The 26,007-nt window shown below is 41.3% G+C and overlaps 1 protein-coding gene and 1 long non-coding RNA gene across 6 annotated transcripts in view; one reads left to right on the top strand and one right to left on the bottom strand.

Annotated features, from left to right (window-relative positions):
- Window positions 1-25,873, top strand: LOC140902255 (uncharacterized). Its single transcript, XR_012156025.1, has 5 exons — window positions 1-250; window positions 1,557-1,679; window positions 16,276-16,394; window positions 25,282-25,362; window positions 25,758-25,873. It is a non-coding gene; the product is annotated as an uncharacterized lncRNA (long non-coding RNA).
- Window positions 23,832-26,007, bottom strand: part of DGKI (diacylglycerol kinase iota) — a 281,008-nt gene continuing 278,832 nt past the window's right edge. For all 5 annotated transcript variants that reach the window (XM_073322101.1, XM_073322083.1, XM_073322075.1 and 2 more), the window contains one exon: window positions 23,832-24,403. In XM_073322101.1, the coding sequence (XP_073178202.1) occupies window positions 24,287-24,403 (117 nt within the window). In that variant the 3' untranslated portion in view covers window positions 23,832-24,286. The remainder of the gene's footprint in view (window positions 24,404-26,007) is intronic.

The following is a 26,007-nucleotide window of genomic DNA, read 5'->3' on the forward strand; positions in this document are numbered from 1 at the left end:
TATAATTCCAGGAAAGCAGAAAAGAGAACACAAGAACAGTTAAAGATTTTTTCACCTTTTGCTCCATTGCTGTTCTCCAGGGTCTGGCTGCCAAAACCAGCAGTGAGTGCCCACAGAAGCCTGCTTCTCCACTAAGATCAGACTTCCATTAGTGATACTGAATTATTTAGTAGATGTATTGAACACTGGAATCAACTGCTTCTGAATTGTGTTTCGTCTCAGGCCAGCTTTTTGTTAAGGCTGCACAATGGTATGCATATTGTCACAGAAATTATCAGCCCTATAATTAGAATGGGGGGAAATGATGTGGTTTAAAAAACAATAATCATTTGTATCACAAACTGTGGTTTAAAACTGATCCACTCATTAAAACCCAGTTTTGCAGACATATTGGTGAAGAATGCAGACCAAGAAACTGTGAATTCAATGTTATTATTATTTTAAAGCACCCAACAGTGTGCTAAGTGCTTCACAACAAAAACCCTCACATTTAAAACCTCAAAGTATCAATCTTAGGCCTCAATTCTGCAAACACTTGTACTTGTGAGTAACTTAACACATTCGACTAATTCCATTTTCTTCAGTTGGGCTACTGCTCCCTCCATAAAGTTACTCTGGTGCATACATGTTATTTATTTTAATATTTTCTTATTCTTTGCTGGGGAGATGTGCTGGAATGACAGTCCTGGAGAGAGAGGTCTAGTTATGCATTGTCTGAAATTTCTCATTAAGTAAATGCTCCTGCTGAATAACACAGTTTCATAAAAGTTGAAAAACGTCATGGGAAATTGTCAATTCTGGCAAAAAGTTTTGCTATTTTTCCCATATGAAATGTCAAAACAAAAAAATCTTTGTGTCAACTCACCATTTTGAAATGAAACAATATTTTTCATTTCATTTTTACTTTAAAAATCACATTTCATTTCAGCTTTGAAGTTTGTAAAAACTAAAACAAAATGCTATGTTATGTTCAAATATTGATTCAAAACAACAAGTTTTGTTTTGTTTCAACTTAAAATATTTTGTTTTCTGGTTTAAAGCAATGAAAATGACATCTTAAACCAAAACAAAACAAACATTGTCATTCTGAACTGTTTTGAAACTTCTAGCAGGAAAATATTGAAAAACATTTGTTTCTGAATAATATCATTCAAAATTTCTCAGAGGAAAATTTCAGTTTTCTGATCTGCTCTGTTATCCACTTAACAGGTGAAATGCAAGCAGCAGTAACATCTTCGTGCTGTCCTGCTCTTGTATCTCAACTGTGACATGGAGGACTCCAGGTACACTGGATAAATTGATTAGCACATAAACACAGCATTTCAATAGACACAGAGGCACCAATCCTGCAAACACTAATGCACATGCTTAGCTTTACTACTGAGAGTAGTTCAGTAGGACTAGTAAATATACATTTACTGCCATATAAGTATTATGAATACCATTGACAGCAAGTCAAATAAGATACCACTCCATGCTAAATGAAGTATTGCCAATTCTCACAATCTTATCATCGAGTCTCATGATATGAGTGTTTTTTTTTCTTTAACCCCCAGCTTCCAGAGTCAGGTGATTACACAAGATGCTCATCTTTCATTTTAAAGAAAGTAAGCTTCTAGCCCTCCTGATTGCGGAGAAAAGTTTGAAATGTGACCCCTAGAAGGCTCAAAAACCTGAAGGTAAGTAAAAAGACGCAAAATGTATTCCTTTTTACAATTTCAAGATTGTCAAGCCAATCTCATGATTTTTTGTCTTGTGCTTTTTCAATACTTTGGGTTGGCAGTATTGTAAATTTAATTTTTTAAAATATAGAAATAATCTTTTACTTCATTACGTCTCCCCATTTTTTATTCATCTGTTTCCTCCTCCCCTTCACTTTGGTGTTCTCTTTGGTTCTTCCTTCTTCACATTCACTCAGCTGGGCTAATTTTCTTCTTTGTCAAGCTAGTGTAAATCAAGTGTAAACCCAGGGAAATCAATGCAATTACACAAGTGTAAAACCAATGCAAGTGAGAGAAGAGTCAGGCCCAGTGTCCTCACAACCAGTAGAAATAAACGTTCTGATCCTGCAAATTAGATCTGCACAGTTGGACTTTTGTGTCTGGGAATGGGTGACAGGATGGATCACTTGACGATTACCTGGTCTGTTCATTCCCTCTGGGGCACCTGGCATTGGCCACTGTCAGAAGACAGGATACTGGGCTGGATGGAACATTGCTCTGACCTAGTATGGCCATTCTTATGTTCTTGCATGGAGCCTCATTAACTTAAGTGGGGTAGTATGTGAGTGCAAAGATCTTCTCATGCAGATCAGATCCCAGTATCTGTCAAGTGAGCAACAGTTAGGCCTATGCTCAAGAAACCCTCTCTTGACATTGATGAACTTAGCAATTATCATTTTGTTTATCATTCTTTTTTTAAGTATTATTGGTGAGATTTTCGCAAGGAAATTATCTGATCAAGTTTCCTTGACCTGCTTTGTTCTGGGATTAGACCAGTGTGTGGTATGGGGTTGCAGTGGCCTTGCTCGTTGATATTTTCAATCTAATGATCAATAGGGAGCAGGTTTTCATGCTGAGTCTTTTGATCTATCAGCAACTTTTCTGTGCGTTCTTTGGAGCACATTGTATATACAATGCCTAGCACAAAGGGGGCCCAAATCTTGGCTGAGGCCTATAGACTCAAATGTAATATTATTATTAATAATAATAAATTCCCTGATTCACAGAGTAGTATTGAAGGGTTTGCAGATTCTGAGAGGGAGAGGTGAAATTGCAGTTCAGTAGCAACATTCCCATTGCTGTAACTTACTTTTAAACACCCTTTACCACTACAAGAATTCAACCATATTTCTATTTCAAGCTATAAATTATTGTTTTCATCCCTCCTGGCCATTCCCTTTCCATTTATTCTGGATAAACACTAAGATATGGCACTGCAGACCTTTCCAAACAAGCAGACTGAGCTTTTTGTTTCCCCCCATGCCAGACTGCTTACAATGTTAATATAGGTCCTGTTAGTAAAGCGTAAATTATTTATATATATATATATATATATATATATATACACACACACACACACACACTCTTGTTTGACAATGGTGCAATTTATATATACAAATATATATAAATTGCACCATTGTCAAACAAGAGTCTACAGAAACAACAACAAAAGATTTGTATTGGGGACTACTGTTAGCTGCCTTGAGGCAAGGTGATATTTAATAAAATGTTCACATTATTAATATAATCTAGCTAGTTACTTTTCATTCATGGATGTAGAAAATCTGAGGCCTGCTGATTTCAAAGAGGAGTTTGGGAGAATCAGTCACATTGCATTATTGGCTTTTAATATGCTCTTCATATCAATTAATTTTCTTTTATTGATAGTTATTGTTTCAGCTGCTTTGAATGGGGAAGGATGAGAATGTTGATAAATGGATTGAAAGGTTGTTTAATATCAGCAGGTGCTGTTAGTGTCCTCTTCTGATATGCTGCTTTGGAATGTCTTAAAGTGATACTGCCAGTGAGTAAGAGCTATTCCTACAAAGAGTTGATCAAATAGGAAATTTGCAAACATATTCATGGATTCAATCCCCAAGTGTGATTTACTGTTATTCGTAGGATCTTATTAATAGTTATTCTCTAACCATCAGAGAAGTGTTAGAAATGTATAGACATGTTTGTGCAGTGTCTTTTGTTCTGGCATGAAATTAATTGGTGAAAACATCCCCCCACCCCAGGCCTAAAAAAACCTACACACTCAAGGTGGGAAAATGTCATTCTTCCTGGAGTTTGGTTTAATAACAGAAGGGTAATTCTAGATCACTACTACATGAAACCCCCAGCCTAAGCCTTGTTCACAGGCTTGGCTCCTTCTAACAGTTCATTCCTGCAAACTGTCTGCCCCAACTCTAGCATATGCATGTACACACATTGCGGCCAACTGAAAAAACGGGGCTTAGCATGGGAGCTGAAATGCAACTTTAACTAAACTATTGTTGCTATAATACATTGTGCTTCAATAACAATATCCAGCTCTTATATGGACTTTTCATCAGTAGAGGCCAAAACACTTTGTAAAGGATATCTGAATCATTATCCCCATTTTACAGATGGGGAAACCAAGGCCCAGAGAGGTAAAATAACTGCCCAAGGTCATCCAACAGACCAGTGGCAGAGCTGGGAGTGGAAGCCAGGTCTCCAGAGTACTACTGTCCACTGTACTATCTCCTAGGCTACACTACCTAGAGCAACAAGGTTAGTAAATTTTCTCATCCCCACTTTACAGATGGAGTAACTGAGGTAAAGAGGCTAAAGTCAAAATTATTTTTTCTAAATGACTATATATTATAGGCATCGGTTTTTGGGTGCCAAACCTGAGACACTCTGGACCTGATCTTCAGAATTGCTAGGCATCTACAACTCCTGTTAATAAAAAGACCCCAAACCCACTCCTAGCTTGCTGGTTGGAATCAGTCTTCCACCTGATGTAGACATGGATCAGTGGAAAGCCTGCAGCACTGCAACATGCTATCTCCTCCTCAGCCTCCTCCCAGTTTTCATTTGAAGCCTCAAGAAACTGTGTGTGGGGAGAATCGATTTCCTATTTTCTTTGTGCTGGAAGAGCTGCAACTGGTAGCTTGGAAAAAAAAACAGTACACAAGCCCATGAAACATTCCTCAATGCAAGGGAGACAGGACATGTCTATACTGCAAAATATAAACCCACAGCAGCGAGCCTCAGAGCCCAAGTCAACTAACTGGGGCTCAGGCTATGAGGCTAAAAATAGCAGTGTGGATGTTCCTTCTTGGGATGGAGCTTAGTTTCTGAAACCTGGTGGGTCTCAGAGCCCATGCTCCAGCTGGAGCAGGAATGTCTACATAGCTATTTTTAGCCCTGTAGCACAAGCCCTGCATGCCCAAGACAGTTGACCTAAGCTCTGAGACTCGCTGCTGTGGGTTGTTTTTTGCTGTGTGGCCAGACCCTAAGGAAACAATAAGAAGCAAGGTGACATCCACAATAGCAGTAACATTTATCAGGCATGTTCTCAAGTTGACAGAGATGAGAACTGGAATTTAGGGTGCTTGGGTCTGTTAGCAATTGAGGCACAAACACGTCTGTTTAGCCAGCTGTAACATGAGTATGCTACTCACTGACTTCAGAGGGGTGGTGTGAGGCTTATTTAGTTTATGTTTATACAACAGTTTGATATCCTCAGATGAAAACGGCTATATAATTGTAAATATATTTTCATCTCTGAGAGAAGCTTTTCCTTAGAGAGAGTAAAGATGGCTTTGTGATTAAAGCCAAGAACTGGCGTCTAGAAAACCTGGCTTAATTTCTTGGTTCTACTGCAGACTTCCTGTGTATCTTTGGGCAGGTCACTTAGGGCATGTCTACAGTGAAGCTGGAAAGTAAAATTTCCAGCTTAGGGAGACATACTCACAATAGCTCTGGTAGAGTGAGTTTGCTAAAAAGAGCAGCATAGTCATGGCAGCATGAGCATGGGACAGGCTAGCTCCCCTGAATACATGCCCTAGGGTCTCAGATGGGATTGTACTCAGGGCAGCTAGCCCTTGTGCTACCTCAGCTACGCTTCTATTTTTAGTGTGCAAGCTCAATCAGAGCTCACGTGGGTCTGGCTACCAGAGATGGAAATTGCACTTTCTAGCTCCAGTGCTGATATAATGTTAGTTTCACTGGGCCTCAGTTTCCTACAAATAAAATGGGGAAAGTCTGTTTAGACTCTGAGCTCTTTGGAGCAAGGATTCTCTCTTACAATATCTTCATACAGCACCTCGCTGTAGGAGCATGATCTCATTTGGGGCTCTAAGTGCTACTGTAATACAAATAATAATGCCAATTCAGAGTCTAATTTAGTAGGAAAATATCTTTGTGATGAAATTTCCACACTATAGCTAGCCATAATGCAGCCTCTATAGGCTTGGCTACACTTGTGAGTTAGAGCGCATTAAAGTAGCCCCGGGTGCCCTAGCTCACTACCCGTTCACAATGGCAAGACACGTAGAGCGCTCTGACTCTATGGCTAGAGCGCTCCTGGTACTCCACCTCGGCGAGAAGATTAACGCTTGTTGAGCCTTGGCTGAAATGCCTGGGCGTCAGAGTGAACAAGGTGTTGCATTACTGCACTCTGATCAGCCTCCGGAAATGTCCCATAGTCCCCTTAAGTGAAGTGGCCACTCTTCTCATTGTTTTGGAATCACTGCGGGAATGCGGATATGCCCTTTGAAAGCTCCGTTTCTGACAGCTGGCTGCTTATCTTCTCTGAGACAAAGCAACCATTAGTGTGGAATGCTGTGTGTGAGTGAGAGAGGTGGGCGGAAGAGGGGTCTGCTGCTGTCTGAACTTACAAGACAGCATGCTGACATGCTCTCAGTCCCCCCCAAAACTCACTCTCTCTCCCCCCACATACACACAACACACTACCTGTCACACTCCACCCCACCCCCATTTGAAAAGTACGTGCCAGCCATTTGCATGCTGGGATAGCTACCACAATGCACTGCTCTCTGTGGTCGTTGCAAGAGCTGCTAATGTGGCCACGCCAGTGCGCTTGCAGTTGTCAGTGTGGACAGATTGTTTCGCTTTCCCTACTGCGCTCTACGAAGGCTGGTTTAACTCAAAGCACTCTACATCTGCAAGTGTAGCCATGCCCTATAGCTTCTAATGTAGCTCTGCCATCGTAATGTTGTGCTAGAAGTCATTAATAGCTGCCATCAAGTGAGCGTTTGATCCAAAGGCAATCACAGACTTGGTAGAACCTGATGGTTGTGCTGAGTACCCACCTTTCATTCTAATTAGAACGTGCAATTACGCCCATTCATATACTGAGATAACTGAAAACAATAGAAGCTACTGCCCAAAGCAATCTGTAGCATGGTGAGGCCTGCGCAAAAAACTAACCTGAGTAGATTAACAGGAGTTTCCCTAATTGCAAAGGCAGGAGGTAAGTGTTTGTTTTTGTATATAGTGGAGTTAGAGGCTGAAAACGAGAACTGTAGCCATGAGCATGGCCTTGAGTGGGAGTAGAGGGACTAAGCTTCTTGGGCACAGAGCTCACTGGAATGGCATACTTAGAAATAGTAAGAAAAGAGACTGCCGGCTGGTTAGTTGTAAGTGTTCAGGGAAACAGGACTTTGTGTACTTTCTTTGTAAATAAACAGGATTGCACCAAAGAATATACCTGCCTCATATAATCAATGTCTCCTCCTATCAGAAACAGCCCTGCAAGGCCCCAAATATTAGCTAAGAGGTTGGGTCAAAAGCTCAGCAGTATTCTCCTCTACAGGAGAAACAGCAGCTGTTCCTCCATATAGTAGCTGTCAGCATTCACCTGCTTTTGTTTGCTTGTGTTGTTGCTGTGAGTTAATAAGGATAAATGACAAAAAGCTGGAATGATGGAATGTTTCATGCCAATTAAGGCATTTGAGAAGCAGCAAGGGATCTGCACAATGAGTCAAGACCCTGAGGCTGCACCTGATGTCTGTACAAGGCAGAAGTACAGCTCCGGGACAATTGTAGATGAGCATCTCAGTCTGTAAACCGCCAGGGGATATACCATATTTAAAAGTTTGATCACTCCAATAGATGGGTAGCAAGAAAGATGCTGAAGATGTAAAAATTGGCTGTGTCCATTTCTGGCCACAATTGCTATGGTGTCTCTGAATTCCACAACATTCAATCAGTAGTTAGGTCAGGATTTTCAGAAATGACACGTGATTTTTAGGTATCTCATGTTCAATGTACCCAAACTGACACATCTGATTTTCAGAAAGTTCTGAGCACTTCCTTTCTGTAATGGTTAAAGTCACTATCAATTTAAATCAATATTATTAGCATATTAGTTATTAAAAAGATTGAAATACAGAAAATTGTGTCATGCTTCAAAAAATCCTTAATATCAGAAAGTTTGAAAATATTCATTTAAGTTTCCATTACTCATTTAAATGATACCTACCGATCCTAACTAGCATCCCCCATTTAGCTGTCAGCTCCAAGTCACAGACTCCCATTATCGCACCAAAATAACTGACACACTGGCCTGTAGTACTGTAAAATGCAAATCTACTTGCTAACTAGAGACCAGCGACCAGATCGTCCTGTGCTTTCATGGTACAGGTCAAAGAGCACATCTCAGTGCTAATGTTGGAACCTTAATTTAGTCTGCCTAGAAATTTTGATGTATCGGTTTTTGAAATGCAGTAGACTTTCAAACAAACACACACTTATAATGTATAGATAAAAACATACTACCGATGTTGTTTTAAATTAATAGATGTTTCACTCTACAACATTAATTATAATCTTGGTCACACTTCACCATAATGTTAATTGTGGTTTTGTCTGGGAATAAATCTTGAATCGTAGTTCCTTGCTTCATCACTATGTGGCATATGGCTGAGAACTACGGGAGGAACTGTGGGCAGGACTGTGATGGCCACTGAGAATTTTAAATAGCTGCAAATGGATTGAGACGCTGTTAGAGTTACTCACTGTGTTTGTTCTGCCATCTTTTTCAATTGGACACCACAGTTATGTCTGCCTTTCTGCTTTAAACTTCGTATGATATGGCAGAACAGAGAGAAAATGAGAAAAGGTGAATGTCCAGAATAATAATGATTCATCACATTTATATAATGCTGTTCATCCCAACGTATTCCAAAATGCTTTGCAGATAATATTTAGACCATTTCACCCACCAGTGAATTTCAGACGCCCCCTGAATGTTTTTCTGCTGGCCTAAATTGGCAGAGCAACATTGAAATTAATTGGAGCTCTGCACATTTTTACCAGCAGAGAAATTGACCCAGTATGTGTATAAACAGACAGATATATGTGTATGAAACAACCATGGAATCACACCCACCCAACACGCAAAAGTCTGGCCCCTACTGGCTAGTTACATCAGCAAACATAAAATCAAATCCTTGTGTGCCAATTGCTGTCCCAGCATGGGCCCCACAGAAGATGGTTTGACTCAGGATGGGATAGGGATAAGGATACAGGATAGAAGAGCCAACGCACAGTTCAGAAGTAGTTTTGGTTTTCTCAGAACTTTCCCAGAAAGTTCCACCAGCATTGGACTATTTCAGCTCTTTGGTAAGAAACCCTCTGCTACCACTCTCAAAATAGTTTCCAGCTTCTGGAGAACTATGCAGTCAAGGTTTAAAAGCCACATCTCCTTCTTTACCCTGGGATCAGCGAGAACTACTCAGAAAGCCACCACCTGTTTTATTTTCTTGAAAGATACTTAGATGCCTTGAGGATGACAGATTGAGCTGCAATCACAAGGTTCTATTACACTCACTACTACTGATCTCCACTGGCTCTTTGATTAGACAACAATCTGATTGTGAATATTGATCATTCACAATCTTTTGTCTGGCTCTCTCTGTAGTTGCCAGAGAGTCCTGCTGGTTCCATGTCTCGGTGTATGGATTTTGTATGCTGAGTTTCAACATTAGTGTTTCTCGTCTCTTGGGAGTAATCTTTATTCTTTTGACGCCTGGGCTGGTGCATGTCATATTACTGCTTGTGGAACTCCTCATCCTTGAGTATGAGCATAATAGCATCCTTGGCCATGTTTCTTGTAAGGATTCAGAGCACTCTGGATCACTTGGTAAACCGGGCCCAAGCAAACAATAGAGTTGTAATATGGCTAAATGTAAAGATTGGATGTTTTTTCTAAAAGATCTGTTCTAGGACTTTGTTGGGGGAAGTTGTTTAGTCTTATACAGGAGGTCAGACTGGATCATAATGGTCCTTTCTGGCCTTGGACTCTATGAATTACCCAGTTGAATCCTTTCATGTTTGCTAAAATTGACCAAATTGTTTTGGTGCCCCCGCTCTCAAAGCATTTTCAGCCAACTTACTAGTTGCAAATATATCACCCAGGTGTAGTCATAAATCACTAAAACCTACTTCATGTGTGTATGTAGTTAACATTTTCAGTGTATCATCTCTAGTGGGACCATTTGTGGTTCCGTCAAAAATAATTTGCTTAACACTGGTGCGCTCCTATTCAGGGGAAACATGGTCCTACTCATCCAGTTCTCCATTGTGTACTCTCTTGCATCAGTACAAAGAGAGTGCAATGTGCTACCATTCTGATGTTAGTGTTTTACACCTAATTTGCACTGATGTAATTGACACATGGTGTGGAGTAAACCCAATATGTTTGACTATTCTTTGGGCGGGGGGTGGTCTTTTAAGATGAGATGTTGGTAAGAAGGGTGATCAGTTGCACGCATTTCACTGTATACTGCACAAACACATACCTGTCAGCAATTGTCTAGGTGTACTTAATCCTGCCTCAGTGAAGGGGAGTGGACTGGATGTCTTCTTGAGGCCCCATCCAGCCCTACGTTTCTATGACTGAAGAAATAGTTTGGGGCCTGGTGCATTTCAGAGATGTTGGGAGAATGGGTGGAATAGAGCCCAAGAAGTGACACGCCCATTTTGAGAGACACATTTTTATCTTGGGCAAGGGAAACAAAAACAACGGGGCATTTGCCAGCCTTGTGGGATATCTCCATGTTGTGAATTTCCAGGAGAACTATTTGTTAGAAACCAGCCCTGCAGCAGCTAAACTGTCAAGTAACAAAGAAAATTACTGTAGCACCTGAAGTGGTGGATGAAATCTTTCATGCCACTACACTAGTGCTTGATTTTAAATGCTCAGAAGTGTGGGATGCGGAATCAGTGGGATGTATGACTGTCTAGCTGTGCTTTCAGCACAATCTGGAATGCCTCTTACACTGGATGTGGCTGTGGAAGCAGGATTGCACCTTTCAGAGAGCACTGGGGTATTCCCAGAGAATAGCTCCTGTGACCTCTTTTTGTACCAGCCTGTTGGTGCAAAGGAGCCCCAGGACCAGTATGAATATGCATATGAAAGAGAGGGACTGATAGCGCTGGCTAGAGCTAGCCACAGTGGGGGCAGTGTTGTGTGCAAGTTTCTCAGCTCTGTTGATATGTAAAGGGACACAACACTGCACACAGTCATGCCAAATCCATGCAACCACCGACACAGAGTCCTGCACACACAGTAGAGTTAGTCATTTTTTTATTGCTAGACTGGCTCAAACAGCAGGAAAAGGGAGTTTAGGCCTTTAAACAGACCAACAGAATGCTGGATGCTGATGATTCCCTGGCAGTTGAGAAGTGACAGTTGGTGAGGTGGAGGAGAGAATAACAGAACAGTGTGCTGGCGAGATGTCTGTGCTGCAGGCCCTGCCCTTGGCAGAAGTGGCAACGGAGGAGGCAGAAGCCCCCCAAATACAATTTCACGAAGGGAGAAGAGAGGATGCCTTACAAAACTCAGGATAAAATAGGAGAGAGATACAGAGACTGAAGCCCTCTGGCTTAAAGCGAATAGAGATTGTTGACTGGAGCATGGAGGGGAGCGGTGCAGGACAGGAGAGCAAACGCCGGCCACCTCAGAGACTCCTGTTGGTTGGAAAAAAACAGACCCGATAGGTGTCCCTGGGTTAGCAACCAAAACATTATTAAATGGAGAACCTGCTTTCCCTGAGTTACTCTTGGAAACTGGGGGCGGGTCACAAGCACGAAGCTTTTGGAAACTGGGCTCTTTGGGCACCACCTCCAGTTGACATATCAGCCCATGCACCTCAGTCCTGCTTAGTCTCTCTTGAGCAGCCTGCCAGGCAAGCTGAACACTGGGGGTTTTGTGATGTGCACTAACAAGGGACAAGCATGATCACACCAAAAAGATTTGTGAAAGGCTAGTGCACTAACCTCTTATGCCACCACAAGGGAAAATTATATAAGCAGCCTTTTCTGACTCAGTTTGGAACAGGGGTTGATCCCAAGCCCAATACTCCAAAATATGAGTTTCTGATCCCTCACTGTGTCCCAACCAGTGGAACTGGACTGAGAGGCCCCCAGGTTCCTGGAGCAACAGTTACTGAGGAACACTTGGAAAACAGGGAATGCGAGGAATGGGGCTGGAAGTAATGCAATCACATGGACAGAGCAGTGCACAGGATTTAGTAGAGTTCCACTTGTTCAACTTAAGCTGCCTTCAGCTTCACTCTTCGCTAATGAAACAACGCTCACAACCTCTTGCCCAGCCTCATGAGCTTTCTACTGCTTTTGAATCTCAAAATCGTTCTGCAGCACTGACAGCTGCAGCAACCTGGCTTCACTGGAATAACACAAGGAAACTTGGCCCAATCAATGAGTGAGCTTCTTCACTTTTATTCTGTACATTTCCACACAAGTCACGATACAGAAAAGGTGTCCAAAAGTAATTGCAACTGGTAATTTCATTGTTTACAGGTTTCCCTTGCTTTCTGGTTGGCTCACATTTAAAACCTCTTTCTAGCAACACAGTGATCAAGATACTTTGTATAAATAGGAACTGCAAGAAAAGTAGGGAAGAAAATACTTTGTCACTTTATTACAAAAAAACCCCTTCCTCTTTCCCCCTGCCATCCCTCTCCACTGCACCCTGATCCTTTGTTAAACATGTCACCTCACTGCTGCTTTGCTTGGATTCTATCTGCCAGCTGGCACGTTCCTGGTGGTGCACGGCTCTGGGGCATTATGCAGTGGGGTCAGACAGCATAAAAGAGCCCTTTGTGATGTTTTTACAACTCCTGGAACAGATGTGGATTTGAATACAGGATATCTATAAATTCTGGAACTCTGGATGCCCATGAAATGCTGGCTGAAGATGGATGTTTATGCCTTGGCTTTATTGTTTTATATTAGAAGACAATGGTCCAGATTCTGATTTTTTGTTACATTGGCATTAATCTTGAGTGACTTCACTGACTTCCATAGAGTAACTCCAGATTTATACAGGTGTAACTGAGATCGGAATTTGGCCCTCAGGCTTCGATTTATCACAGTTCCCTGACAGGGGTAAATGAACACCCACTATATTGCCTTCTGGAAATCTCAGCCCTTTCACCATAACCACCATACCTCCCGGTTGTCTGATAAACCCAAGTGTACTTTTGCATTAGATCAGTCTTGTCCCTTTTTGGAAAAGAGATACTCAGTTCTCTGTGTTCCATTACTTACTATCCTCATTCTGGTTCATGTATCATCCCTCACTCCCTGGGTGGCAGGAGCATAAAAATCAGCCCCCTAGGGTGGGTAGGCAGTTGAGAATGAATGCCTTACATCTTTCTCCAGCAACCCTCTCAGGCTAACAGAAAGTTGCAGCACCAGGCTCCAAAGGGTGCAGCGTTCAGTACTCCTTGACTAGAGGAAGGGATGCGGTGACACCTATGATGGTGGGGTAGAAACAACGGGGGTGGGGGAAGGTTCTCAGACATTTTCCCCTCCAACCCCCCAATAAAGAGACAGCCTGTGATCGGCAAACTCTTAATGCTAAGAAACACAGATGTTCTAGAGTTTGGCAAAATATATCTAGTGTGTCAACTGGGTGTGTGGAGGGAGAGGACCACCTGAATACCCTAATTCAAAAGGAAACATCACCTGAGTAAACATTTTAATATGCAATATTTTAAACATTGAAATCAAGCATGAAAAGTGCAAATCTCCTTTCCAGGAACTTGTCATCTTCCAACACTATTTTCTACATCAATTACACTAAGATAAAATAAAAACATAGAACAATGCTAATCCTCTTCCTTTAAATTGTGGCACCAAAAGAAGCAGGATACTAAATGGGACAAACTTTGCAAGGCACAATGAAGAACTGTAATAATGATTAATAATATGTAGCACTTACATAGCACTTTTCATCAATAAACCTCAAAGTGCTTTACCAAAGTGGATAAGAATTATTATCCCCATTTTACAGATGGGGAAACTGAGGCACAGAGAGGTTAAGTGACTTGCCCAACATCACATTGTGACTCAATGGCAAAGATGGGAATAAAACCTAGCTCTCCTCTTTCCCAGTCAATTGCCATATCTATTGGACCACAATGCCTCTCTATAAAGACATGCTGATTACTTATTATTTACTATAAATGCATTCTCAGTAATGTGGAATAACCTTGTAAACACATGGTTATCTAGACTTAAATACACGAGGCACAAATATATAATTAACATGAGGATTAATTCCTATGTAAACTCTTTGGGGGTACTGTAGCAAAACCATGGGTAAAATCCACAAGTCATTGCTCAGACAAAACTCCCACTGAGCTACTTGTGGACAGTCTTATAAAAAGTCAGCAATTCCTATAGACACAACATTCTCATAAACATGTAACAAGGGTTTTATGACTATTTAGATGGGTGTTTTTGTCCATATCAAACGACTTGTGCCCATAATGTGATCTCTTTAACATGGTGCAAGGCAGAAAATTCATTGCATCTCTAAAGCTGTGCAGAAGCAAAGTATTAGATTTAAAAAACTACTAAACAAAACAAAAAACCTGTCATTTGCAGCAATAAGGTTTATTCACAGACTAAAAGGCAATACTGAAATTCCATAGATAGTTGGAAAGTTTGCCCAGTGGGTATGGAAGCCCAGCCCACAAAATTCACCTCCTACCAGGCTGAAGATTTCCCACTGTTAAGTCAGGAAGGTGTTACAATCAGGTGCTTCACATGAACAAGTTTTCTGGTGGTCTGTTTACAGTCACTAATATAAGCTGGAGAACATTAGTGCACATTCCATCTCATACCAAGCAGCCAAAGATGGCTCTCCACCTTGCTGAGCTTCAAGGAGTGATATGCTAGGAGTTGTATTACAATGACAAAGTTATAGCCTCCTTTAGGAAGGTACTTTAACCTATGACTATTCAATTTTCCATCAGAAGAGGGGGTAATGCAGAATGCTCAACTCCTGGTGGTGGAGATGTCACTTGAGTGCCAACATTTACGAGGGAGAATTCAGAGCTGTGGAGTTGGGAGAGAACTAGGTGCAAAACTTCCTCAACCAGAAGAGGTTTCCCCATTACCATGGAAAGTAGAAAAGAAAATATAAGGATCTTGGAAGACCTCCCAGTAAGGAGGGTGAAAAAAAGACTTACTTGGAGCTGTAGGTATTTAACTGTGGCATTTAAAGTGAGACTCAAAGCCATTTCCCTGTGGCATCTCTTGGATGGGGAGTCTCTGAAGAAAGCTCACTTCCCCCTGCAGCATTGGTGCACGGCCTGTGGGTTTCTCTGCACATTTAGGACCCAGTTCTATGAAGTCTTGATATAGATCAGACAGAAAAACAATGATTAGACAGACTTCAGTGGGAGTTCAGAGTACTCAGCACCCTGCAGGAGTTGCTCACCATTTTGCAGGCTCAGCCTCTCACTTCCTTTCCCCCAACACTGTTAAGTGATTTAAGGAGTCAGCTGTATGGCAGGGAACCATTCTGCAGTACATGTGAATGGATACTAGAGGCCCTTATAGGTCTTTTCCATCTCTCTATGATTCTGTGAGTCGCAGGCTGAGCAGAGACAGGACTTTCATCATACTGAGAAGCTATTGAGAAAGGAAATGATTGGGGAAGAAGAAAGTTGGGGCAGTTTGATAGCCCAACCAACCCCTGCTCATCCAAAAACTCCATGGCCATTAATCTTTTGGAAGAAGTTGGAACATCCTGCAAAACCTTCAAAGAACAAAACAATTATTTGTCCTAGGCAAAATTCTTCAGTGGGATAAAGTGGAGCCAGTGGAGGCGTCGCAGTCGGGGAAAACACAACTAATTGAGAATGCTTTTCATTTTCTCCACATTTAAGGTTAAATGATGGACATATCACAACCAAAACCATAAGTGCAAACTATCCCCACAGTTTATGCTCCTGTCCTCATACGCCTTAATCTTGACACATGATGGAAATTCCTCCTGCTTCATTCCACCACTAGGGACTGCTCTCTTGGCTTGAGAGCCCTGCCCATGAATGGTATTTCAGAGATCCACAGCTCTACTCATGGCAGGTCTTGACTACTCAAAAGTGCTCCAGGAAGGATTATCTAGCAGGAACCTCTCTGCGATGCTGGACATGCAGAGGGGTCACAGAGAAGGTAGCAGAGCACAGTATATCGTATCAGGAGAAGCCTTTTCAGCACAAATAAAGTGAGCAGGAAGTAGGGAGGAGAGAAACAGCAGTATGTTGGGAATGACTGAATGGAAAGAAATCTGATGGAGGTAATAAAGGAAAGAGAAGGAAGAAGAAATGGGCATGGGACGGAGGGCAAAGGGAGAAAAGCAAAAAGCAGCCTGAAAGAGTTTAAAATAAGCTCACCTTAAATTATTTTCCATTCTCTGCCTGCTCTTATCCCACTACCTATCCCACTTTCACTACAGGCTCGGGGACTGATGCATACCCCCAGAATGCCTTGCACAGAAGGAATGTTGCCATGGTAATGGCAAGCCCACAAGGAAGCAATGAACCACGATGGACCAATTGCCAGGTGCACATATAGGTCTGTTTCCTATTAAAACAGACATAAAAAACCTCTCTGTGATCATGAAAAAAAATGATGAAAAGTGACTGAAGAAGGGTGGGGGGAGGGGTGTTTGTCTTTTGGTCTGCAGCAAATGAGAAAAATAGCAGTTTGTTTCAGGATGGCATTGTCAGCAATCTTTATGGGGAAAAACTCCTTGGCAATGCGGGGGGGGGAGAGGGGGGGAATATCCAAAATTGACTATTGCCCAATTTACAGCTTTTCTTCAGTATTTGCAAAGATCTCAGGAGTTGAAAACAGAGAATTTCATGCATTTTTGGACTGCAAGGGCATAGACAAGCAGAACTTTAGTCCATCCCCTCCCCCCCAAAAAAATAATGTAGGGATTGCATTAATAAAGAAAGAAAACACTGAGCTCAGAACAGCAGCTCACTGTTCCCACTTTATTAAAAGTGGACAAATTTAGTCATGCTACAAAACTGCTCATTCCAGTGATATTCAATGGCTTATATTGTATTTTTTTTACCTCTCACTCCTCCCCCCCCAAAAAAAAATTGTCTATGGCCTTCAACTGACATCCATCCTTCAGGGTGTCCTAATATGTATCAAATTTAACTTCAGCTCTAGTTTTCCCACCCCTACCTCAAATATCATAGCATTCCATGGAATAAAACATACCCTAGAAAAATGAAACTGTTCATTAGAGTCATAGTAACCAGATAAGTAACTCCTGTGTCTGGTATTTTCAGTACAAGAACATCTTGTTTTTCTCTGTAACTATAACATTACTTCCTACAGATTAGATGGGAATTAGAAATGCATTAACCCTCTTCCCTCTAGACTGAAGGCTCTAGAGAAATATGATAATTAACAGACATTAAGGCAGTTAGAACCAGGATGCCCTTAAGCATATACTAAGGATTAAGTGTTACTATGGTTCATATATTAATTAAATTATTGCTGTATGACACAGCACTTGTCATAGTATACTGGAATTTTGCAAATTTATAGATGCCCATTTTTATCTATTCAAAAAGAAAAGGAGTACTTGTGGCACCTTAGAGGCGAACAAATTTATTTGAGCATAAGCTTTCGTTGAGCTACAGCTCACTTCATCGGATGCATGCAGTGGAAAATACAGTGGGGAGATTTTATATACACAGAAAACATGAAACAATGTACCATACACATTGTTTTTTATATACACATAAAATCTCCCCACTGTATTTTCCACTGCATGCATCCGATGAAGTGAGCTGTAGCTCACGAAAGCTTATGCTCAAATAAATTTGTTCGCCTCTAAGGTGCCACAAGTATTCTTTTTCTTTTTGCAAATACAGACTAACACAGCTGCTACTTTGAAATTTATCGGTTCAACTAATTTGTTATTAGACATGTCTTAGTTCTTAAGTACTTTTGAATTATCAGTGCTGTGTAAGGGCCAGATATTGATACCTTACTCACAGTGAGTAGACCTTTACTCCTGGAGTAGTCTCATGGATGGGACTAATTGTGGAATCAGGTATTACTCAATGTGAGTAAGAATAACAGAATCTGGCTCTAATACAGTAATTATATAATTAGTGATATATTACTTAAAGGAATGGTGTCTATTTCTTGTATTTTAGAATGTACATCTCCTTACTGTACATATGAAAGTTTGAGCTGCTAAATCATTGATAAACTATCATTACACAATTGTAATACAGCACTCCCAATTCAGCTTCTGTCTTTGTAAGATGATGGCAAGAAAATGGAAACCAATTGCTGTAGAAAATATTTCTGAGTGAATTTTCTGTTCTCCCATTATTTTATCTCTGCCATGTCTATTTTTCTTTGAAAAATATCTAGCCTTCAGGTCTTCACACTTCTCTGGGATTGGGGGATGTCCAACCATAACTGGATACATTTCAGTGGGCTAAAAATCAAATCTTTCACTGAACTATTGTGGTCTGCATGTTAAAACAAAGAGCACTTTTGTTAAAAAGGATTCCTTCCTTTACATCTCAAAAGACTCCAGATGCTGCATCTGGATGGGTATTATTAAAGCACGTATAGAAGAGGAGTATGCTGGCTCCTTGCCTCCCTCTTGCTAACTGGATATATGTGCCCTCTGTGGGAAAGACTCTTCTCTTTTTACCATGCAAGAAATGAAAGACATCACCTTGGGCTGGAATATATCAGTTTATAGAAAAGGTTGGCTGTAAGATGCAACCTGATTGCTTTATGAAGTGAGATTATTCAGCACTTAGTCTGCCTAATCATCAGAGGCTTGATCCTGTGCGCATTGAAGTCAAAGGCAATTACTTTCCTTGGGCAGGGTCAGGCCTGAGGGAGGGATTTTTTCCTGCCACTATGGCAGCCTTTAGCCAGCAGGGTAAAAATTCCTCTGACACATGCAGTATCTAGGACAGACATAGGCTTCTCTCTGCAGACCCCATCACAAACCCTAATGTAGGAGGCATGCCAGAGGCAGGAGGGAAGTACCTCTAGCTCATACAGCTACAGAAATTCTCAGCAACTGCAGGCTACAAAGCAGCCCATAGATAGACCAGAGAAAGGGTACTGTAACTTATAATAGCCAGTCATTGCTCTAAATTACTCTGGGAGCCATGGCAGGGCAGCTTAAAGCTACCTTTAAGACCCTTCTCCCTACTCAGCAGAGCCTTCCATTTGCACTGCCTGGTGGAGTTGCAGCACAGAAGCTCGAGAATCTTTTCCTAACATTTAAAAGTCTAGACTTAGATGTGCCACTGTTAAATAACTTTTGGCACATTATTAGACCTACTTTAAAATCCACTTTAGTATGTTGGGGAGCTCCTCCAGATTTTAAAAGTGTGTGTTTAAAAAGCCATTGCCTATTCTGTTACTAAGAAATCAAAGGAGAAGACACCCACCAGTTTGAATCCTGTACTATTGTTTGTTCTGTTCAGAGGCAACCAGCAAGGCGTGGATTTACTAATAAACTGTACCCAGAAATGCTGCAGTACTAAAGACACTCCTGGATGATGCTTTTGACAAACCAGGAAATTAACAACCTATTGCCAGGTTGGTTTGTGTTCCCAGAGAAAAAGGAGAGAAATGTACCATTTGACAAATAGGAAAGGTCAAACACAATGCAGGAAGAAATGCTATTCTCAAAGTGCTAAGGGAGCTGTTACAAACAATGGAAAGTAAAACCTTAAACATCAAATTTACAAAGTACTTGGCCATGTCCCTTTATTCTGACCAAAACCAGAGGCAAAAATGGGGAAAGAGAAAATTATGAACTTCAAAGGAATCAGCAGAAGGAATCATTTTATCAGTGCAGTGCCCAAGAGGCATGGACAGGACTGCTGGACAGAATTTCTCAAAGTGTCTTCAAGGCATCCAAATATCCAGCATGCATATATACTCATTGAGTGTCATTACATATGTGAAAGCCCCAGGGAGCTTAAGGCTACCAATTTACCTGCCCATTTTATACTTTTTGACAGTTCTTCTCACTATGAATTTGATGCATTGGAACTATCAACACCTAAGTGCACCCAAGTGCAGCATCTGGGATAGCTGGATAGAAAATAGCAGCTGGCAAGCCACCGTCTATGTGAGACCTGGTGTGTTGATGCTATTCATTACAATTCATGTCACTGTAACAATGAAACAGCAAAGTTGAAGAGAGAAGTGAGCAAAAGGGATGATTAAAAAGTTCAAACAAACATACCAGGATTAAGTGCAACACACCACACACCAAACTGTGTGCTCACTTGTTCATCCAAATTAGCACCAGCTACACATATACAATTGTGAAGATCAATGGCAACAAAACATTTATTTTGTTCTATTTTCTTTATGTATCTGGTGCTCTAACGACCCTTCCTTGTGCATTACAGAACTGCCCATGAACAGTTCAAAACCCAGGCTACAGAACTGTGAATTGATATTGAATGATTCCATTGGTATTGTTTTCACATTTGGGAGATACAAGGTGAGGGGTGTCAGCATAAGAATCTAGACAGACAGATCTCAAACTGTGAGATGGTCCCTAGAGCTCAGCCTGGCTATCACAAATCTGTTCAGAGTGAGCTGTACAATTACTGAGACATTTTCACTGACTATTGCTGATGCTATACCCACACATACAACACCCACTAAATGCAGAGGACTGAGGGGTTATTTTATATTGAACTTCCATTTTATAACCAAGAGCTGTAATTTCCTTGAAATCTACTGCTTGCCATGGCCGCCTTCTTTCTACGTGGTCAACAATGCCTGAGGGATTCTATAGTTACCCAGAATCTTGTCATGTTTTATCACATAATGTATATATATATAGAGAGAGATTTATAGAACATTGAAATATGCAATAACAAAAATAACTAAAGTTGTTAAATAACAAAATGGTTTATTTTATTAACATTAAAAATATTTTCTGCCCTTCAGTTGCACTTTAAAATGGGACAGTGCAGCACTCAGAATGGAACAATCCAGGAGCTGCTACATTCTACAGCAAGAACCCCTGTATAGGCAGAGTAACTAATATTCTACCAGTCCAGCAACCTCAATGGTTGATCATCCCTAAATTGTTTAAACTTCTAAAACAATAGCTCCATGGAAAAAACAAACTTGCAGTAAAGATATTTCAATAAATTAAAATATTTAAATTTAATTTAAGTGGGTTTCCAGCCCCACGCTAGAACTTGGGCACTGCCCAATGCATAGACTGCAATGCAGTGCTAGGATGGACACCAAACCCTCATAGGTGCTATACACATGTATAATATTAAACTGATGCCCAGTCTGCTTGCTTCTGATAACTGTCCAGAATCAAGGATCCTGTGGCACTTTGAAAAGAATAAGGAATAATCCCTGCTAGGGTCCTAGCCCAACGTTCCCTCGCTCAATGAGACAGGTTCTGATATCCCAGGCTGAGAGAGAGCCATTGCAGAGAATATATGCTCTATTTACCTACGTAATCAATATTCCTCCAGGATGTAACATGGTTCTGAAGTGCATTGGCACACCTTGACTATTGACTATGTGGACAGTCAAGTTCTGTTCTATCTTCAGTGCTGGGTTTTGTTTTCATCATATTGTAACTGCTTCCTACAGAGTTCTCAGAGTGAAAAACTTTCCAGAGGCACAATGGTGTCATTCTAGTCATAGCATCATTTTCCAGCTGCAGGAGAAAAATAGAAGGCCAGGGGAGGGATAGCTCAGTGGTTTGAGCATTGGCCTGCTAAACCCAGGGTTGCGAGTTCAATCCTTGAGGGGGCCATTTAGGGACCTGGGGCAAACATTGGGGACTGGTCCTGCTTTGAGCAGGGGGTTGGACTAGATGACCTCCTGAGGTCCCTTCCAACTCTGATATTCTGTGATTCCCTTAAACTGTCTGAATGGCACAAAGGAGCCAGTATCTGGCCGCAGATGCCAAGTTGAAAACTCTCCCTGCAGAGGAGAATTTTTAACTGATGTAAATAGCCAACTGCTATGCCGACCATTTTCCCAGTTCTCAGGGCACATCATGGGAGAAGAGGAAAATCTGTGATCAGGAGGGGTGGAGCTCAACTCTGCTACAGTAATTCACAGCCACTGTATGGTTCCCTATGGACCACAATGAGCTGTCGTAAGTTAGAGCAGTCATTAAACTGCTCTAACTGATGTCTGGTCCTGGGCCAGGGAAGCTTGAGAATCAGGGAGCTGTAACTGGCTCACCAACCATCCTGATCCCATGCCCCAAGTGCATCTTGGCACAGGTCAGAATTTAGCCCAAGGTACCAGTCCCACTTCCTCCGTTTCTCACATACAGAATGCACAACCAAAAGCTAAAAAGCTGCATGCCTTTCCTCACAGCTCGGAAATAATGCCAGGACTCCAGTGACACCACAAGGGGAGGGTTGTTTGTATGGAAGTTTCCACACAGAGAAATTTTACTCTGCTTTCTGTCCTTGTATGTATACACTGGCCCTCCATGGAAACCCCTGAATGAGTATCCAAAGGAAGAACTTAGCCTTAACCTTTTGTTTTTAAATAAGAAAGATAAAGTGAAGAGAGAAAATAAGACAAAATACATTTCATGTCGCCATTGATCTGTAGATTACAAATATAATCTTCTTTCAGCGGAAGAAATACTGAACAATATTTTGCTCACATTGAATAGAGCTTTGAAAACAAGGTAAATGAAAAGGCTTATTATTCAGCTCCCCCTCCTCTGCCAAAAGAATCACTTGTTTAAAAAAAAAAAAAAGTGGAGAGAAAAATTCACCAGAATCACATCAATTTCATCCCCACAACTGCTATTAAAGGAAGAAAATAACCTGACGGGTTTTCCTGGGTTCAAAACTGTACACCGATCCTGTTTAACACCAACCATCAAAAACCTACACCTTGCAAATGCATGTGAAAAGAGAGAGAGAACTGGATCTTCTATTACAAACTGTGTTGGAATTATGATGCCAGGATTGAACCTTGACAATTCTCATGGGGGTGATCAGACTAAGGAAAAGGGCAAGCCCCCTTAATGCTGACAGCTGAATTCCATAAGTGATAGAGTGTTCATTTTAAGGTTTTCTGTGTATATGTGAGTATGTTTGGGGTGTGGAGGATTCCTGTTTGATGGTGGTATTCTTTGGGTCAGGAAAGTAAGGAGCAGAATAAAGAAACCATGACTTGCCTGACAACAGCTAAGCAATGTATGTTTTTAACCCTATGGCGAGCAATGAGAGGCTAATGGTTGACATTTGTCTTCTTTTGACTAGGATAATCTCTCTCTTTTAAAGCTTTGTTCCAAATCTCTCTTGGAATCTGCCCATCTGTTTTCATTGTAATTTTATTATTTTAAAAATGTCTAATGTGGTGCTCATCCTCTTGTTAATATCAGCAAGCCTCGACAGACAGCTGATGCTTTCCATTTGGTTTCCTAGGACTGTAAGAGTCAGTAAGTCAAAGTGGCAGCACAAGTAAGTCAGTCAACCACAACTGCATCCATCATACTCTGAACTCTCCCTATCTTAAAAACACAACTTGACAGAAGCCCCAAATGGCTAATTATAGGCAGGATTCAGACCTGAGCAGAATCAGTCTGTCATTATCAGCAGAGTGGCGACATGAGACATCTTATTGGTTACTATGTGGTCTGTCAGAAGACAACACAAAATGTCACACAGCAACTCCCTTCCACTTAAATATCATTTCATGAGGACACCTTTAAGATATATTCAGAGACTGATAGAAGGCTAGCTCTTGTCAGTGCTGTGAAGCTAGCTAGATCCAGCACCCCATAGAACAGGGCAGTAGAAAGAATTTGTTCCAAAAGAGAAAAAAAACTCCCTGGCAATTAAACACTGAGAAGTCAACTTCTGAGGGAACAGTAGGCGAGGACTCAGCAGGTTCAAAAGTCATTTTTTTCTAAGGGCATCCAGAGCTCCTCAAAGTCTTGCCTATCACCTGTCCATTTGTGAAGAATTAATACAGAGATAACAAATATTATTTAATTGGTGACAAATGAGTAGGATGGGAGAGGAAGGAATGTAGGGCACTGTAGGAATAGAGGAAGGGGTTGGTTGGGTTTATTAATGTCCAAGTTAGTTTGGTTTTTTCCTCCCTTTCTTTCTTTTTTTTTTAAATAAATTGTACAGATGAACATGGGAGAAGTTCATGCTACTTGCTGGAAGCTGTAAGGGTAAATTTCCGTGGCCCATGGATTCCACAGACCTTTGAGTGTTTCACCTCATCCCCAATGGGCCACCACATGGGAACACAACAGTTCCGTGGCAAGACTCATTAGCCCTTAGAAACTGGTGGCATGTCCTCAGATATTTTGCATGAGAGCGAGAGACACGTTGATTCCATCAGCTTCTTCCTCATACAATGCCTGAGTGTCTCAGGTGCAGCCTTGTTATTTCCTAGGGTTCTCTTCCCTTTCATGGACATCAAACTGCAGTCTCCAGGTCCTCATGGGAAACCATCTGGTAGTTCTGACGACTCTCCAGGTAGGAGGCCAGATCTGAGTCCCCAGCTTGCTGAGCCTTGTCTCTAGGTGTCTGACCCTACAATGAAGGGACACAGATAGAAAGCCTTACACATACATTTTTAGAAGACAAGATGAATTTATGTCCCACAGAAGGTAACACTAGAAGTACAGAAAGAAAATTCAGAAGCAGAAATTTGAAGAGGCAGCTTGACTGGTGTCAAGTTATGGTTCTCCATGAGAATGTTCTCATTTTACTATATGTGTGGCACCTGGGACTAGTGAGCTACTTGGCTTCCTTAAAGTCTTTACCAGATTTAGAATAAATCCTTCAACTTTACAAGACACTGTGGTTTGCAGTAGCTGACAAATAGTATATAGACACCAAAATAGATTTAGCAGAGTTCCCATCCAATGGCTGGACATACTGTGTGTGCATACTGCACAGTACTGTAGCTGAGGCATGAAAAGAAACCCATACAGACCATAGACAACAACTCTATCAGGTGTGTGAAGAGAGAGGCTCCCAATATCTGAGTCTGTAGAAGCCATGTTGAGCTGGCCTCAGTTGATAATCACTTTTTAGGGCATCTTACTGCAGCCAAGTTATTTTAAGGTTGCTATAACCTAAAACCAGGAATCTGGATCGTCAAAATATTGCAAATACATTAATAAACATAGGAACATCCTAGCCCCTTATACCTCTGGGTTGATAACGACAGGCAGGTATCAGGGGAGTCAGTGTCCACTTGGCTGCATTTCAGACAGTAGTTTTCAGTACTATTGTCCAAAAGGAACAGATGAACCTTCTCTTCACAAGAGACTACTCTGCACAGCAAAATGTGATAATAATGTTTTTAAAACTTAATTTATCTATAGAGAAGCAACAAACCTTGGACTCTGGATTCCTGAAGTCTTACTGCCTTTTTAATCACACCTTTCAACCATTACCCGTAGGTTGTCTGCTGTTACCAACTTCTTGCCAGAAGGGCATCTTATGTAGCACCTTCAAAGGTGATTGTGGTCATCTGCAAACAGGTCAGCTGGGGTGATTAGAAACCTTGGTATTCAGTGTAATGTGGCAATGGCCCCTCCCTGTCCATGCTCAAGTTTATTTATGTTTGTGAACTTCTTGTGGATGTTCAGTCACTCAGACTGACACAATGGTTGAATATTCCTGGCCTCTAATTTTGCCCATATGTTTTCCTCATGCTCAGACAGTCCCGTTAGGTCTGTTCAACTTTGAGTTTACACTAAGGGGGTGGGGGAGATTGTGGTTGGCCTTGCATGAGTGGACAAAATGGAAAGTAGGGACATAGAAGGGGGTTGGCCATCCCCACAAAATAACTAGATCACAACCACCACACTGTATAGTCACCATCGAATCAAACTAGGATTCCTAATCAGTGATCCGTACATCTCTCTTTTTACAGTGCCCAGCGATGGTACTACTCTGCCCTGGAGATGCCTCTCTGACACGTCATTTGAGAAAACAGTTTCAGGATCAGTTATCACTATGGCAAAGATGACCCAGGTTGGGGATTTAACTGGGGTCTCTTGTGTTTGTCTAAATCAAGACATTTTTCTAAATAAAAATGACTTCTTTGAAAAGAAATGCTCTTGGAACATATAAAGGCCCTCAATCATGCAGACAGCAGGAACAGTTGCTGATTGGTCTCGCTT

The sequence above is a fragment of the Lepidochelys kempii genome, chromosome 1 (genome assembly GCF_965140265.1).
Source record: "Lepidochelys kempii isolate rLepKem1 chromosome 1, rLepKem1.hap2, whole genome shotgun sequence".
In the NCBI taxonomy this organism is placed as follows: Eukaryota; Metazoa; Chordata; order Testudines; family Cheloniidae; genus Lepidochelys; species Lepidochelys kempii.